Source organism: Stegostoma tigrinum, chromosome 7 (genome assembly GCF_030684315.1).
Source record: "Stegostoma tigrinum isolate sSteTig4 chromosome 7, sSteTig4.hap1, whole genome shotgun sequence".
Taxonomy (NCBI): Eukaryota; Metazoa; Chordata; class Chondrichthyes; order Orectolobiformes; family Stegostomatidae; genus Stegostoma; species Stegostoma tigrinum.
The window spans coordinates 35,232,717-35,246,898 of record NC_081360.1 but is presented as its reverse complement, the minus strand read 5'-3'; the positions used below and the strand labels follow the sequence as shown (position 1 = coordinate 35,246,898).

At 40.8% G+C, this 14,182-nt stretch overlaps 1 protein-coding gene across 4 annotated transcripts in view; it reads left to right on the top strand.

Moving 5' to 3' along the window:
- The window catches only part of myo1b (myosin IB), a 257,206-nt gene that overhangs the window by 230,106 nt on the left and 12,918 nt on the right, over nt 1-14,182 (top strand). For all 4 annotated transcript variants that reach the window (XM_048534332.1, XM_048534330.1, XM_059647158.1 and 1 more), the window contains 5 exons: nt 1,806-1,880; nt 6,935-7,069; nt 8,614-8,720; nt 11,995-12,127; nt 13,390-13,542. In XM_048534332.1, coding sequence (XP_048390289.1) covers nt 1,806-1,880; nt 6,935-7,069; nt 8,614-8,720; nt 11,995-12,127; nt 13,390-13,542 — 603 coding nt within the window. The remainder of the gene's footprint in view (nt 1-1,805; nt 1,881-6,934; nt 7,070-8,613; nt 8,721-11,994; nt 12,128-13,389; nt 13,543-14,182) is intronic.

The following is a 14,182-nucleotide window of genomic DNA, read 5'->3' as shown; positions in this document are numbered from 1 at the left end:
TCTGTGGCATTAGTACATAATATGACCCAGAGATTTCAGTGGCTTGTTCTCCCTTCACCGATGGCTTTTGGCACGCATGCTGTTCCGCGTGCCCCTTCGGCCTCCATTAATGGTCTTGGCTAGATATAGATACCGACCATGCCGATTTAGTGCTAGCTGCCTGATATTTTGCTCTCCAGCAAAATCAAAGTGCAAGCCAGGGCATTTGGAAGTAACTTCAGCCTCTCTTAAACAAGCAAAGTTAAAATTCAGTGAGTGGAATCATACTTAATTGTTTCCTTGCTGTTCCTGTTGTGTAACTAATCACAATGACGTCCTTCAAAAGTGGGGCTCAGAGTGTGAGTGTCGTGGCTCCGATCCAAGTCCCTTCACATTGTTCTTCAGTGTGTTGCAAAATTCCTGAGTGATCCTTCAGTGAGGCATTGGGTGGGCGTTGTGGGGAGCAATTAGATCCATCATTGGGAAGCGGTACAATTCACAGGAAGGTTGGACAACAGATTGATTGTGTTGTTTTTTTTCAAACTCTTTTTGGAATTTGAGCTTCATTTATTTAAGGCATCCTTACGAGTAACGGTTGAGGGCACTGTGCATGTAGTTTCAATCTATCTGCTGTTTTGTGTGTATAACAGATGATAAATGATAAAATGCTAGTTTGTAGGGAATTGATAATATTTCACAATCACAGAATCCACAGGAACATAATGGAACATGCTTCTCAAGGAAACTTATTGTGAAGCAACATAATTTTAACAATGTGACTATAACTGAAGGAACAATAGGCTTGTAACATTTAATTGTAAAACAAGAGTGCAGCACAAGGTTTGGTTTATATTTGCATTTAATTGCACAAAGTCATTTTTGAAGTTTGCATGGCTGTGCATATATTGAAGGCTTCCTGGCTAACCCTAAGCAAAGTCTATCCTTCACAGCCCTCAGGAGAATGTTGACAGCGAAGGAGGAATCAATCCCACCCCATTCCAACCAATAATAACAGACCCGAACAGATGTCTGCATCTCCCTGAAAATCCCTCCAAACCCGTGTAAGGCTTTCCTCAGTCTGATAGAATAGGAATTTCCCAGAGCCCTTTTTTATAAGAAAACATGAGAAAGACCGTGCCACACGAAGTAATCTCCTTGATTTTTATTTCAACAACTGAGAGACCGATGCCCTGTCATACGATGTGCCTACGCTATTAGATCACTCTTTAAGCAGACACTTCTATTTGAAGAACTTCAGTGGGAAAAGCAGAATACTGTGGACACAAAAATCTGACTTGAAAACACAAATACTGAGAAACAGTTAACATTTTCTGCGATCTTTATCTCTGACTGACTGGATCATTCTCAAATGATCCTGATTTTAAGCAAATGTTGCTTAAAAACTCTTAAATTGATGTTACCAACGACAGAATAACAATCCCTTCAACAGCTTTGAGAAAAGCTATTTGATTGGGAACTCATTGTTTATCAAATGATTTTGAAATCTAGTATCTCTAACCTACTGTTAATTCCTAATCCATTGCTAACATTTCCATTTGCAGATTCTGTGCATGCTTTTGTTCATCAAAGGTTTTGTTTACTAGTTTCATTGATTTACACTGTTTCTTTGTGTCTTCGTTGTATTCTCTGTGTTAAATTAATTTGAATTTGAAGTTTCTGAATGTATGTTCTTAACTGTTTCTGACAATTGTAGATTCTATTTAGAAACTGTTTTCTATGACACAACTGTGATGGTAATTATCAGAAAAGATTTTTGAAGAATTCCATGTTGAACTCCTGTCTGCTTATATGCTGTTTTTCTTCAGGTTCGCAGAGAATACAGAAAATTCTTCCGTGCAAATGCAGGCAAGAAGATCTATGAATTTACCATTCAAAGAATTGTAAGTTGATTGAAATTCACTTCTCTAGTAATTATACAATTTGGAATTAAAATAAATCATACTTCCAGTATGTGGTAAATATCTTACAAACACGTGAGATGATCTATGCCTTTTATAGACAATGAACAATTGCGGAGTGAAATGTTGCTGATATTTTCACTTGGAGGTTAAATCTAATCTAACAATTGGATTAAAAACAATTGGATTAAGTAATGGTAAAAATACAGACCTAACAGATAAGCTCGCATGAGCTCAGGGATATCTACAGGCACAAACATACCACAAAAAGCTGTTGTTAATGTATTTAAACAGAATTCCAGGTGAGAAGATTACTACTTTTGAAAGCAGACAGGTATTCATTATCTATGTATACCACTATGTCTGCCTGGTTAGACTGATGACTTCAAAGAGAGAGTGTTATGATTGAACTCTAAACTAGTTCTTCAGTTTAAAATGTCAGCTGAGACTTCTGTACTGTCACTGACAAACACACACGATGCTGGAGAACCTCAGCCTGTCTGGCAGTATTTTTGGAAAGCAGAGTTAACATTTCAAGTCCTGTGTGACTTATGAACTGAAGCTGTTGGAAATAGTTTTTATTTTCATATACTTTTGACATAGGCAGAGGCCCAGCGCAAAAGACAAAGGAACAAAAACAGAAATTGCTGGAGAAACTTAGCAGGCCTGGCAGCAGAGAGAGAGAGAAAGAAATTAGAGTTAATGTTTTGGGTCCTGTGACCCTCCTTCAGAACTGATTGTAGCTAGGAACAAGTTGGTGTGTATATGCTGAAGGTGGAGTTGGGGAGAAAATGAGGAGTAAATGATAGGTAGAGATGAAGCACAGAGAGAGAGAGAGAGAGAGAGAGAGAACAGCAGTCGGACAGGCAAAGGAATGGGTAATGGTCAGCTTTGGAGAACCAATAGTCGCTATTGGGAACCATTAGTATCTGACAATGGGTTGGTTGTGGTAGCAGCCCTTGTGATGGGGTTTGGGATAAGGACATGGAAGAAGCTGATCAGGCCCTGAAATTATTCAACTTAATATTGAGTCCTGAAGATTTGGGATGGCACAGTGGCTCAGTGGTTAGCACTGCTGCCTCACAGCACCAGGGACCAAGGTTTGATTCCACCCTCGGGTGACTGTCTGTTTGGAGTTTGCACATTCTCCCTGCGTCTGTGTGGGACCCCTCCGGGTGCTCCGGTTTCCTCCCCCAGTCCAAAGATATACAGGTTAGGTGGATTGGCCATGTTGAATTGTTCAGTGTTCAGGGTGGGTTACAGGGGAATGGGTCTGCGTGGGATGCTCTGAGTGTCAGTGGACTTGTTGGGCCAAAGGGCCTGTTTCCACGCTGTAGGGATTCTACGATCATTGCAGGAAAATGAGATTCTGTTCTTCCACCTTAGGCTGAATTTCAGTGAAGCACTGCAGCAAGCCCATGACAGATGTTGGCTAGTGAACACGGTGATATGTTATGAGAGGAGAAGAAGCGCAAAATAACTGAAGTGCTGAAGGATAAAGCATAAACATTTTGTGACTGAGATGAAGAGAAGTTTCTTCACCCAGAAGGTGCTGAACCTCCTCGAATTCACTACCACAGAAAGTAGTTGAGACCAAAACATTGTGTTTTCAAGAAGGAGGTAGGGATAAGCTCTAAATAAAAACTGAAAGCTCATAGAGTCCTACAGCACAGAGACAGGCCCTTCGCCCCAAACCAGTTCATGCCGACAAAGTGTCCATCCACGCTAACCCCGTTTCCCTGAACTTGGCCCATAGCCCTCTAAACCTTGCCTATCCATATATTTGTCCAAATGCCTTTTAAATGTTGTCAATGTACCCTCCTCAACCACTACCACTGGCAGCTCATTCCATGTGCACACCACCCTCTGTAAAACCAATTGTCTCTCATCTTCCCCTCACATTCTCATGGATTCTCTCCCCTCTCGCCTTAAACTGATGCCCTAAAGTGGTTGATGTCCCAACCTCAGAGAAAAGACCAAGTACATTCACCCTATCCGTTGCCTCTTATGATCTTACACATTCGTATAAGGTCCCCCATCAGCCTCCTACAGTCGAAAGAAAACAAAACTCCTAGCTTGTCCAACCCCTCCCTATAACTCAGACCGTTCAGTCCTGACAACATCCTTTTTAAATGTCATCTGCACTCTTTTTTCCAGTTTAACAACATCCCTCATGTAGCAAGATGACTAAAACTAAACGCGATACTCCAAATGCAGCCCTACCAATAAGCTATACAACTGCAACATAACTTCCCAACTTCTACACTCAATGCACTGATTGAAGGCCAGTATGCCAAAAGCCTCCTTCATTGCCCTGTCTACCTGTGACTCCACTTTCAGAGAACCGTACCTGAACACCAAGGTCCCTCTGTTCCACTACACCTCTTAAGGCCCTACCATTCACCATAAAACTCCTACCTTGCTTTGACTTTCCAAAATGCAACACCTCAGGCTTATCTACATTAAACTCCACTTGCCCTTTCTCGGCCCACTTCCCCAGCTGATCAAGATCCTGCAACAATTTCTGATAACCTTCCTCAATGTCCGTGATACTGCCCATTTTAATGTCATCTGCAAACTTGCCAATCATGCCTTGTGTATTCTCATCCAAATTGTTGCTATAGATAACAAACAGCAATGGACCCAGCACTGATCCCTGCAGCACACCACTAGCCACAGCGTTCAGAAGGGTTCAGGCCTGAAATGTCAGCTTTTGTGCTCCTAGGATGCTGCTTGGCCTGCTGTGTTCATCCAGCTCCACATTTTGTTGTCTCTTTCCACTGTTACTCTACTCTTACTACGATCAAGCCAATTGTGTATCCAATTTTTGAGCTCTTCCTGGATTCCATGCAATCTAACCTTCCAAAGCAACCTTCCAGATGGAACCTTATCAAAGGCCTTACTGATATCCATATAGACTATGTCTACTGCCCTGCCCTCATCAGCCTTCCTGGTCACTTCATCAAAGAAATCTAACAAATTTGTGAGGCATGATCTCCCACGCACAAAGCCATGACTACTCCTAATCAAACTCTGTCTTTCCAAATGCATGTGTATCTTATCCCTCAGAATTGTCTCAAGAAACTTACCTACCACAGCTGTTGGGCTTACTGGTCTATTGTTCCCAGGTTTTTCTTTGCAGCCCTTCTTGAATCAAGAGCACAACATACGCTACCCTCCAATCTTCCATGACATTGCCTGTGATTAATGATATAAACATTCAACCAAGGCCTCCACAATTTCTTCTCTAGACTTTTTCAGGATTTTGTCTGGTCAGGACCAGGAGATTTATCCACCTTCATACATTCTAATGCGCCCAACACTCCCTCTGCTGTGATATGGACTGTCCCCAAGATATCATCACTAACTCCCTTGAATTTCCAAGTCTTCACATCTTTCTCTGCAGTAAACAGAGAGGAGAAATATTCATTGAGGATTTTGCCCCCTTCTGCTGTTCCACAGATACATGTCCACTTTGGTCCTCGAGGCGTCCTACTCTTTCTCTAGTTATTCTTTTTCCTTTAATATACTTAAAACATCTCTTTGGATTCACCCCAATCTTCTCAGCCCAAGCTATCTTGTGTCTTCTTTTTGCCCTCCTGACTTCTTTCTTCAGTAAACTCTGGTATCCCCTAATATACCTCAACGGATTCCCTTGATCCCAGCTGCCTGTTTCTGAGCCATGCCTCCTTTTTTTTTCTGGTCAAAGCCTCAGTATCTCTTGTTCCCTACTCCTGATAATCTTGTCCTTCACCCTCACAGGAACTCTAGCTATCACACTTTTAAAGGCTTCCCACTTGCCAGAGGTCCCTTTACCTACAAGCAAACTGCTCTAATCAATCTCTACAAGCTCCCACCTAACCCCATCTGAATTTACCTTGCCCTAATTTAGAACTTGAACCTGTGGACCAGTTTTGTCTTTCTACATAATTATATTATAATTAATAGAATTAAGGTCACTTGTCCAAAAATGCTCCTCCACAGTCACCTGTGCTGCCCTTTTTCCCAACTGTAGGTTGAGTTTACCCATTTCCAAGCAGAACCTGCTGCATTCTGCTTGACAAAGCTTGCCTGAAAATATTTAACAAATTCCATCCCTTCTAAACTCTTAACACTAGGGCATTGTTAGTCTAAGTTAGCAAAATTAAACTCCACACTATGACAACAATATTGCTCCTGCAAGCGCCACCCCCCCCCCCCACCATTCCCGAACTGCTTGATACAAGGACGATGACAATCCACTCTTCAGTGCAGGTGACTGTTTCCAGGCTCTACTTTGTGCGCCACCAAAGTGATGCCTCTCCCTCTCAATCACCCTCTGCTGGACGCACTTCCTCTTACTGATCACGGGGGCAGTTGCCAGACAACCTGCTCTTATGGCTAAAAGGGATCGAGGGATGTGAGGGGAGGGTGGTATTAGGCTTCAACTATGATCGTACTGAATGGTGCAGCAGCTTTGAGGGGTCGAATGGTCAGCTTTGCCTTCTGTGTTAAGTGCTCTTCACATCACAAGGTTGTGAAAGATTTGAATTATTCAATTTCACCTGGATCTTTGTCTGATGAAATGTATTATGTCCTGAAACACTAGTGTATCTCCTTTGTAGCCTATTAAATATATCTACCATTTCTCTTTCCAGTGCTGTTGTGTGGGACAAGGTATTGTAGTGGTGGTAACAAACCTGAAATTTCTAACTCCTTTCTAGGACTTGAAGTCTAGCCACCATTCGGTCTGGTCATTTCTTAGATAGATACTACACAGATATTTGTTCGCTACCACCTAGACATTGGATATCTTGCATCTTTTCCCTGATAAAACAACTTTCTTTTCCCTGCCCCCGCTTTTTACTTTCTTCTCCCTGCCCCCGCTTTTTAACCTTTAACAGCTAAGCCACTCAGCTGCCTTGTCAACAGATTCAAAAGACATCATTACTCCTTTCATTCAACATTTTATCCTAAATTAAAGGCAATCAGCCATCTGATTGACCTCATGTTTTGATACAGCATTATTGGTAATGCGCTGCTTTACTTTAACGCAGATGCAGAAGTATTTCTTGGAACTGAAGAAGAAGCTGCCGTCAATGTCCCCAACAGAGAAGACCTGGCCTCCGCGACCATATCTTTTCTTGGATGATACTCACACCGAGTTGAAGAGGATCTTCCACCTGTGGAGGGTAAAAAAAACATTTTGTCAGATATAAAAAATGAAATGTGTGTGCATTGGTCAACATTTTCTCTTCGCATTCACCATACCCACACATGCTGTGATCTCTATTCCTAGCTTTGCATTATGGTGAAACCCTGATCTGAGATGTCTTCTCAAATGAATTCTCAAGATAGGCAGTTCTCTCAAGTGGTAGGTCAAACATTTGGGTGCAGTTTACTCACTCCACCAGCCAGAGAATGGTAAAGATGAGACACCATATTAACCTTGAGCAGCCTTTAATCAGGGGACAGGGGAACTGAGTCAAGTAGCATGCAGAGCTCCTGATTGCTTGTTTGTGGCTTCTGGTAAATTTTTATTTGGATGTTTATTCAGCACAGGTTGAGAATTGCCTTTGATGCTCATTATCATTTTTTTGACTCTCTGGAAGCACTTTTCCCAGAACCTTGGAGACAGGTTTGGAGAGGGTGACATGTGGAAGGAAGAAAATTTAGGAAAACTTGTACACCACTTGTACGGCCAATTCACCGTTGAGCATCAGACTGTCTTCCCACGTGCAGGATGGATCTAATGTTGGCAGGAAACCAACTTGCATAACTCCGGGGTTAATTTTCATCTTTTCTTTCCCCCAACACTGGAGAGTTTTGCTTGTGGCACATAGAACCCCAGCCGTCTTGCATCCCAACAACTCTCAGCTGGTCAGACCTATGTGTGATTTCAAGGATTTTTAGTGCTGACCACAGTGAATGGCAAGGCTGAAACATTCCCATCTCAAAGGTTTGCTATAGCTTGATAATCCCCTGGAGACTTATATCTCCGTTGTGCTGGGGCTGGTAAGGAGTCAGCTGCTCTGCTGATAATGACTCTCCACATTGTTACTCACATTCCTGCTGCTTGCTCTTGGGCAGTACTGCCATTGCTGACGCTATGACGGCTGCAAACCATGCTCTGCCTGCCTCCAATCTGCAGTATCTGCCTGCTATTCTGAATTAGATAGTGTTCTCAAAAATATGTCCTTCGTTGATCAGCTCAAGTAGGCTGTTCGGGAAGTCCTGCTGCTGCTGTGAATGGGGCCTGAATTCGTTGGTGATCTGAAAAGTGAAGATGTTCAAAGTCCAGAAAGTTCAGCTCTTCTTTCAGACGATTATTCGAAAGATGTCCGTCATTCTGGCACTGGGTGCATTTGCCTATCGCTCTAGAAAGTTCCAAGTAATGATTTTCGTGTAAGAGGTTTAGCAAAAAGCCATCAGAAATTATGAAAAAATGGCAAAAAAAGTCAAATATTTGAAATAGACAACTTTGACTTAGTCACTTTTGAGCAGTTGAAAAAACATTGAAAGATCACGTCTATTTCAGGTTATGAAAGTTACTTTTATTTATGATAACAAGTGTTCCAATAAGACCCATTAGCCAAGGTTGAAATAACACACGTTCACATGAGTTATTGGGCAATCTACAGTCTAACCCTAAAGTGTGACGCTTCCTCTTGGCTTAATGTTGCTAAAAAAAAGATGATTTTATGAAAAGTCACAAAATGTCATGCTCTGCTTTCAGTGCAAGAAATACAGGGATCAGTTCACAGAACAAAAGAAAGCTATTTTTGAAGAGAAGCTTGAGGCGAGTGAACTTTTCAAGGATAAAAAGGCATTGTATACTAACAGGTAATTAGCAGTAACAGACATAGTGATAAATACATTGTGAAGTGTCCTTCATACACGTAGTGCTTTAAAATTTGAAAAAATCATTTCTTTTGGGGCATCAGTGAACAATCAAGTGAAACATTTCAACACCACATGCTACTGAAATCATTATTTCTGTTGTGTGACTAACATAATCCATTAAATCTCTTTTGCAAATATGTGTGTGCACTTTTAAAAATGTAATGATGAGTTTTCTGTAATGATCATGCATAGAGCATCCTATACACTTTTTAGCCTTTCTGCTTCGGTATATCTTCTGTACAGTCCTAAAAATGAGTTGACAATGATTGCACAGAAGTAGGAACCATATATGAAATGCAACATAAGGCAATTTTTTTTGAGAGAGAGAGCATCAGCTCTGGCACATTGTTCACGATTTGATGATTTGGCAACGATTGTTCAATCACATTCACAACAAAAAGCAACAGGGATGATTTCCAAAGTATTTGGACTTTGCAAGGTTAAATATGACCTCTGGGCTGTAACATTTCTCTTGAGACCTGTCCCACATCTAGCCTGGTGTTAATCCCATTTATGTATAGGGGTTATTTACAACACTTCCTGGCCATCTGTTCACAGGAGTCAGGAATTTTGGAGTAGCACTTTCCTCCCCATCGGAGGGCTTGACTGTTTTGGCTGAAGAATTATTATTTCCTTCAAGAAGAAAACAGAACTTGTTTAAGTCTTTATGTCTGGAGTATCAGGGAATGGCTCGTTACAGTCAAGTTTGTCCTGCTATTATAAATTGGAAAACAGAAGTGAGCATAAAGACTTCCTGGGGAGAAGGAGGAAGCAAATGCTATTGATTCATTCAAATCCAAATGGGATGAATTTCTTTAAGAAAACTATCTTTTGCATACAGTATGAGTAATTTGTGGTTAGTCGTAGAACCGTTCAATGATCATAGCATGTAAGGGCGGCCACTCAGCATACAATGTCTGTGCTGTCTCTTTAATTTAGCCAGTCTTATTTCCCTGTAGGCCTGCAAATGTTTTCTCTTCGGATAAGGATCTAATTTGCTGTTGAGAGACAGTTGGCTCCATGTCCACCAAATGTTCAGTCAGTGCATTTCGGATTTTTGTCCTGTGTGAAAAAAGATTTTCCTCATGTTCCCTTTGTTTCTTTTGCCTTTCAATTTATGTTGATTGTTCTATGGTACTTAATCCTTCCACCAATGCTAAAACTTCCTCCCTATCAACTCCGTCCCGATGCTTCATGATTTTGAGCCTCTAACAGATCTTGTAATTATCTCCTTGCTCTGAAGGTAGCCTTCTGTCCTGCCTGTCCATTTAACTAAGATGCTCATGCCTGAACCGTTCTCAGATAACTTTGCTATGATCTCTCCAAACCCTTCAGACTCGTCTGAGAATGTAGGGCTGAAAATTGACCAGTGCTCTAGTTGATGCTGAACCAGTGTTTTACGCTCACCATAACTTGCTGGATTTTGCGCTGTCCATAGAATTCCTACAGTGTGGGATCAGGCCATTCGGCACAACATGACCACACTGACTCTCTGAAGAGCATCCCATCCAGTCTCAATCCCTGTAACCCCACATTTCCCGTGGTCTATTGACCTAACTTATACATTCCTGAACACTGGGAAATTTAGCATGGCCAATACACCTAACCTTGTACACCTTTCGATTGTGGGAGGAAACCCATGCAGACACGGGGCAAATGTGCAAACTCCACGCAGACAGTTGGCAAAGGCTAGAATTGAGCCCAGGTCCCTGCTCTGTACTTCATTTATAAAGCCTGAGATCTCCAATTTTATTACCCCAAATTTGCCATGCAATCTTTGAAATCTTTGCACAGGCCACTCTGTTGCTGCACCTGCTTTAGAAATGATCTTTTATTTTGTATTGCTTCTCCTTGTTCTGCTTATCAAAGTATATCATTGCACACTTCCTTTCATTAAATTCCAGTGGCCTATCTTGTCCACTTGAAATTCATCTTGGAAGTCATAGAGGAAGAGAAGATATTCACCTATGGCCCTATAGCTGGTGCTAGTTTTATAAAGGAGCTGACTACTTGAATCCAATTTCACTGTTCTTTTCTCATCTTTGAAATTTCTTCCTTTCAAATATTTATCTAAATCTCTCTCTAATGCTGTTACATTTTAGGCTTCATTAACTGGATGATCCATTCTTCATCTAAAAGACCTTGATGTGAAAAATAACTTATTTGTTACTTTGATGATGGTCCTGATTCTTTGGCCCCTTGCTAGTGCTCCACAAATCCTTGAAACAGGCTTGTATTGCTTCATGTCAAAATGAAACCTTTATTACATCTCCAGTTACTCTCTGCTTCAGTTAAAAGTAAGCCTTTTTTAAGACCTTTCTGCAAAATTATAGCTCCTAATTCCTTGTATCAATTCTGAAAGTTCCCACACCTCCATGTAAGATTTGAACTTTAGCCTAATTAATAATAATAAGTTTTATTTGATTGTGGGATGTGGACGTCGCTGGCTGCACTGGCATTTATTTCCCATCACTTCCTTCTATGCCAATTCCCATGTGGACTAAACCAAGAATTCCCCTTGGCTTGTGAATGGCATTTTCTGCCAGGACACTCCCCTTCCTAAAGATAGGTTTTTCTGTACTGAGACAGAATAGCTGCTAATCCCTACAGTGCTGTATTGACTGACACATGGCCTGATCAGGGACAGTTCCGGGTTCAACTCAATCTGTTCCGAGTGAGCTGACCTCAGATGCGCCAGCCAAAGTTCCTGTCAGTGACCTTGATTTGAAAGTGCAAAAAGTGTGGCTGCAGAAAGAGCTGTTATGGGACAGGATGGGTGACTAAATGGAGCATCAGACTTGATGCTTTCACTCATATGTCACCAAATAGCAATTTGGCAGAGGGAGTACAAGTACCTGGCAGTCAAAACATGGAACCTTCTTTTTAAATGAAGACAGCCAGATGATTGTAAAAGAATACAAGTTTTGCTTAATTTGTTCATAGTAGAGTTGGATGATCAGATCTACTCCCTTACCTTATGTTTCAGAAGACAAGTAAAAATAATTTAAATATCATTAATGTAAAAATGTTTCCATTTCATGACTTTTCTCGCAGTTGGTTGTGATCAATGCCTCTACTTAAATTCAGTCACCAGGCTCTGAAATGTGAATCAGGTATTTGGATTTCTCTTAAATGAAACATGCGATGACATCCATACAAAAAATGACCAGTGAGTCATTTATTTATAATTTCTTTGCTGTAACTTTCTCTCCAGTGTTCAGCAGCCTTTCCAAGGTGATTATCTGGAAATCAGTAAGAATCCCAAATACCAGAAGCTGAATGGTGCTGTGGAAGAGAACATTGTGCTGGCGGATGTTGTGAACAAAATTAATCGAGCTAATGGCAAGGTCAGAGGAAACTTGGTTCATGGTCTTATTAAGGTTTTATTCTCAGATGCTTCTGCTGTACCACATAAGCTTACCTAAAGAGTCATACAAGTACATGTAAACCCTGCAGCTCTGAGGCAACCCTGCAATATGGTCTTTTCACTTTATTAAACTTAAAGCCGGAAAATGGGCTGTCTGCTGATGTAATAGGTAAATGCTGCTTGAGGTTCAAACTTGAATTGATATGGAGTAGTGGAGTCCCACATTCAACCTTATAATGAGTGAGTTAACGCATTTCACTTGGGCCTTTGCTGAGGTTAACGCAATTGGTTTCAGTAACCGCTTACAAAAGAGGAAAAAGTTCAGGAAGTGAACATTGATCCGTGGTTGTAGTGAAAACTGAGAGGGGCTTGGATGTAATGTAATCCCAGTGGTTGAAAAACAGTGATATGTATTATTCACATTTGGCTGTTAAAATTGGTCACCTGGTGTGACACACAAAGGGTGTCATGACCCATAAAACTATCACCTCTTTCCAATGAAGTGAATGAAGAGGGGAACAAATAATGAAAAGATGTTTTATGACCCAGTCAATCATTGTATATTTTGAACAACTAGTTTGTTGTTTGTTGCTGTCAACTGTAGACAATAGATATTAATTGGCAGGAAAGGATGTACCTTCCAGTTGGAGCCTCAAGTTGAGATAATTGGCTATTATTCTATCTTCAATTTATAATTGTGAAGCTAAGCTGCTTGCTGACCATGCACTGACTGAAAGAGCTTTAATGTAACAGATATGTTGCTGAGTGGGCAAGATTGTTAGAAATGTGCAAATCAGAGTACTGGAAAATAATATCTGTATTAAAAACTGAAGAGCACACATGCCTGAAAGAAATTAGAACTTCAGCAAGAACAGCTAATATAGTTGGTTGTAAGTGGCTGTAAAGTTTGCAGTAAACTTAACTTAAAAACCATGATTAGCTTGAAAAGAGGCTCAAATAAAATAGACCATAAGACATCAGAGCAGAATTGAGCCAGTCGGCCCATTGCATCTGCTCCACCATTCGATCATGGCTGCTATGTTTCTCAACCCCATTCTCCTGCCGTCTCCCCATGACCTTTGATCCCTTTACTAATAAAGAACCTATCAAACTCTGACTTAAGTGCTCTGTGATTTTGCCTGTGCAGCTTTCTGTGGCAATGAGTTCCACAGATTCAGCACCCTCTGGCTGAAGAAATAATGACTCGTTCCAGCTAATGATTGTTGATCTTATTTGATGTAGGGAGCTCCAAGAATCTTCCTATTAACCCAGAGTAACTTCATCTTGGCTGATCAAAAATCAGGCCAGATCAAATCCACCATTCCAGTGAATGACATCACCAGTGTGTCTGTTAGCAAACAGACAGATGGACTCTTTGCTGTGCACCTCAAAGAGGTAAGTGTACTATAGACCTTTTAATAAATGCCCTTTTGTGTAAAATAGAAATGGTCAAATAACAGCAGTTCTTGAATTAGTATGTTTTGCTTTACAAGTTTGTGAGGCTAACAAATAATTAACAAGTGAAAGAATAGATTCTCATAAAGTTGATTTTCTCCTTTTCTACATGTACGTAATTGTTCTCTATTGGTTCATTGGTGATTACTGTGAGACCTTATTTAAACTAACTTTATAACTTTTAGCAATTCATTTAAATTCAGTATAAACTTCAGTAAGGTACAATGGGATTAAACTGTTTTAGAGTAAGCCATCTTGCTACAACACCTAGTGGAATTCTAACTCTTCAGATACAAAGTCATTTTTTGGAAGTGGTATAACTTCCTAGACTACACACCTTAGGAAGAATATTTTGCCTTGGAGGGAGTGCAATAAAGGTTTACAAGGATGATTCATGGACTTCATGTGCCTAGTCATAAGGTGATATTATACCAATGAGGCCTATATCTCACTGGGGATTCTAGAAAAAGGGGACATAGTCTGAGAATTAGGGCCAGACCATTCAGGAGAGATGTAGGAAGCACTTCTACACACAATGGATGGTTGACTTTTAGAGCTCTCTTCTGCAAATCGCAATGGA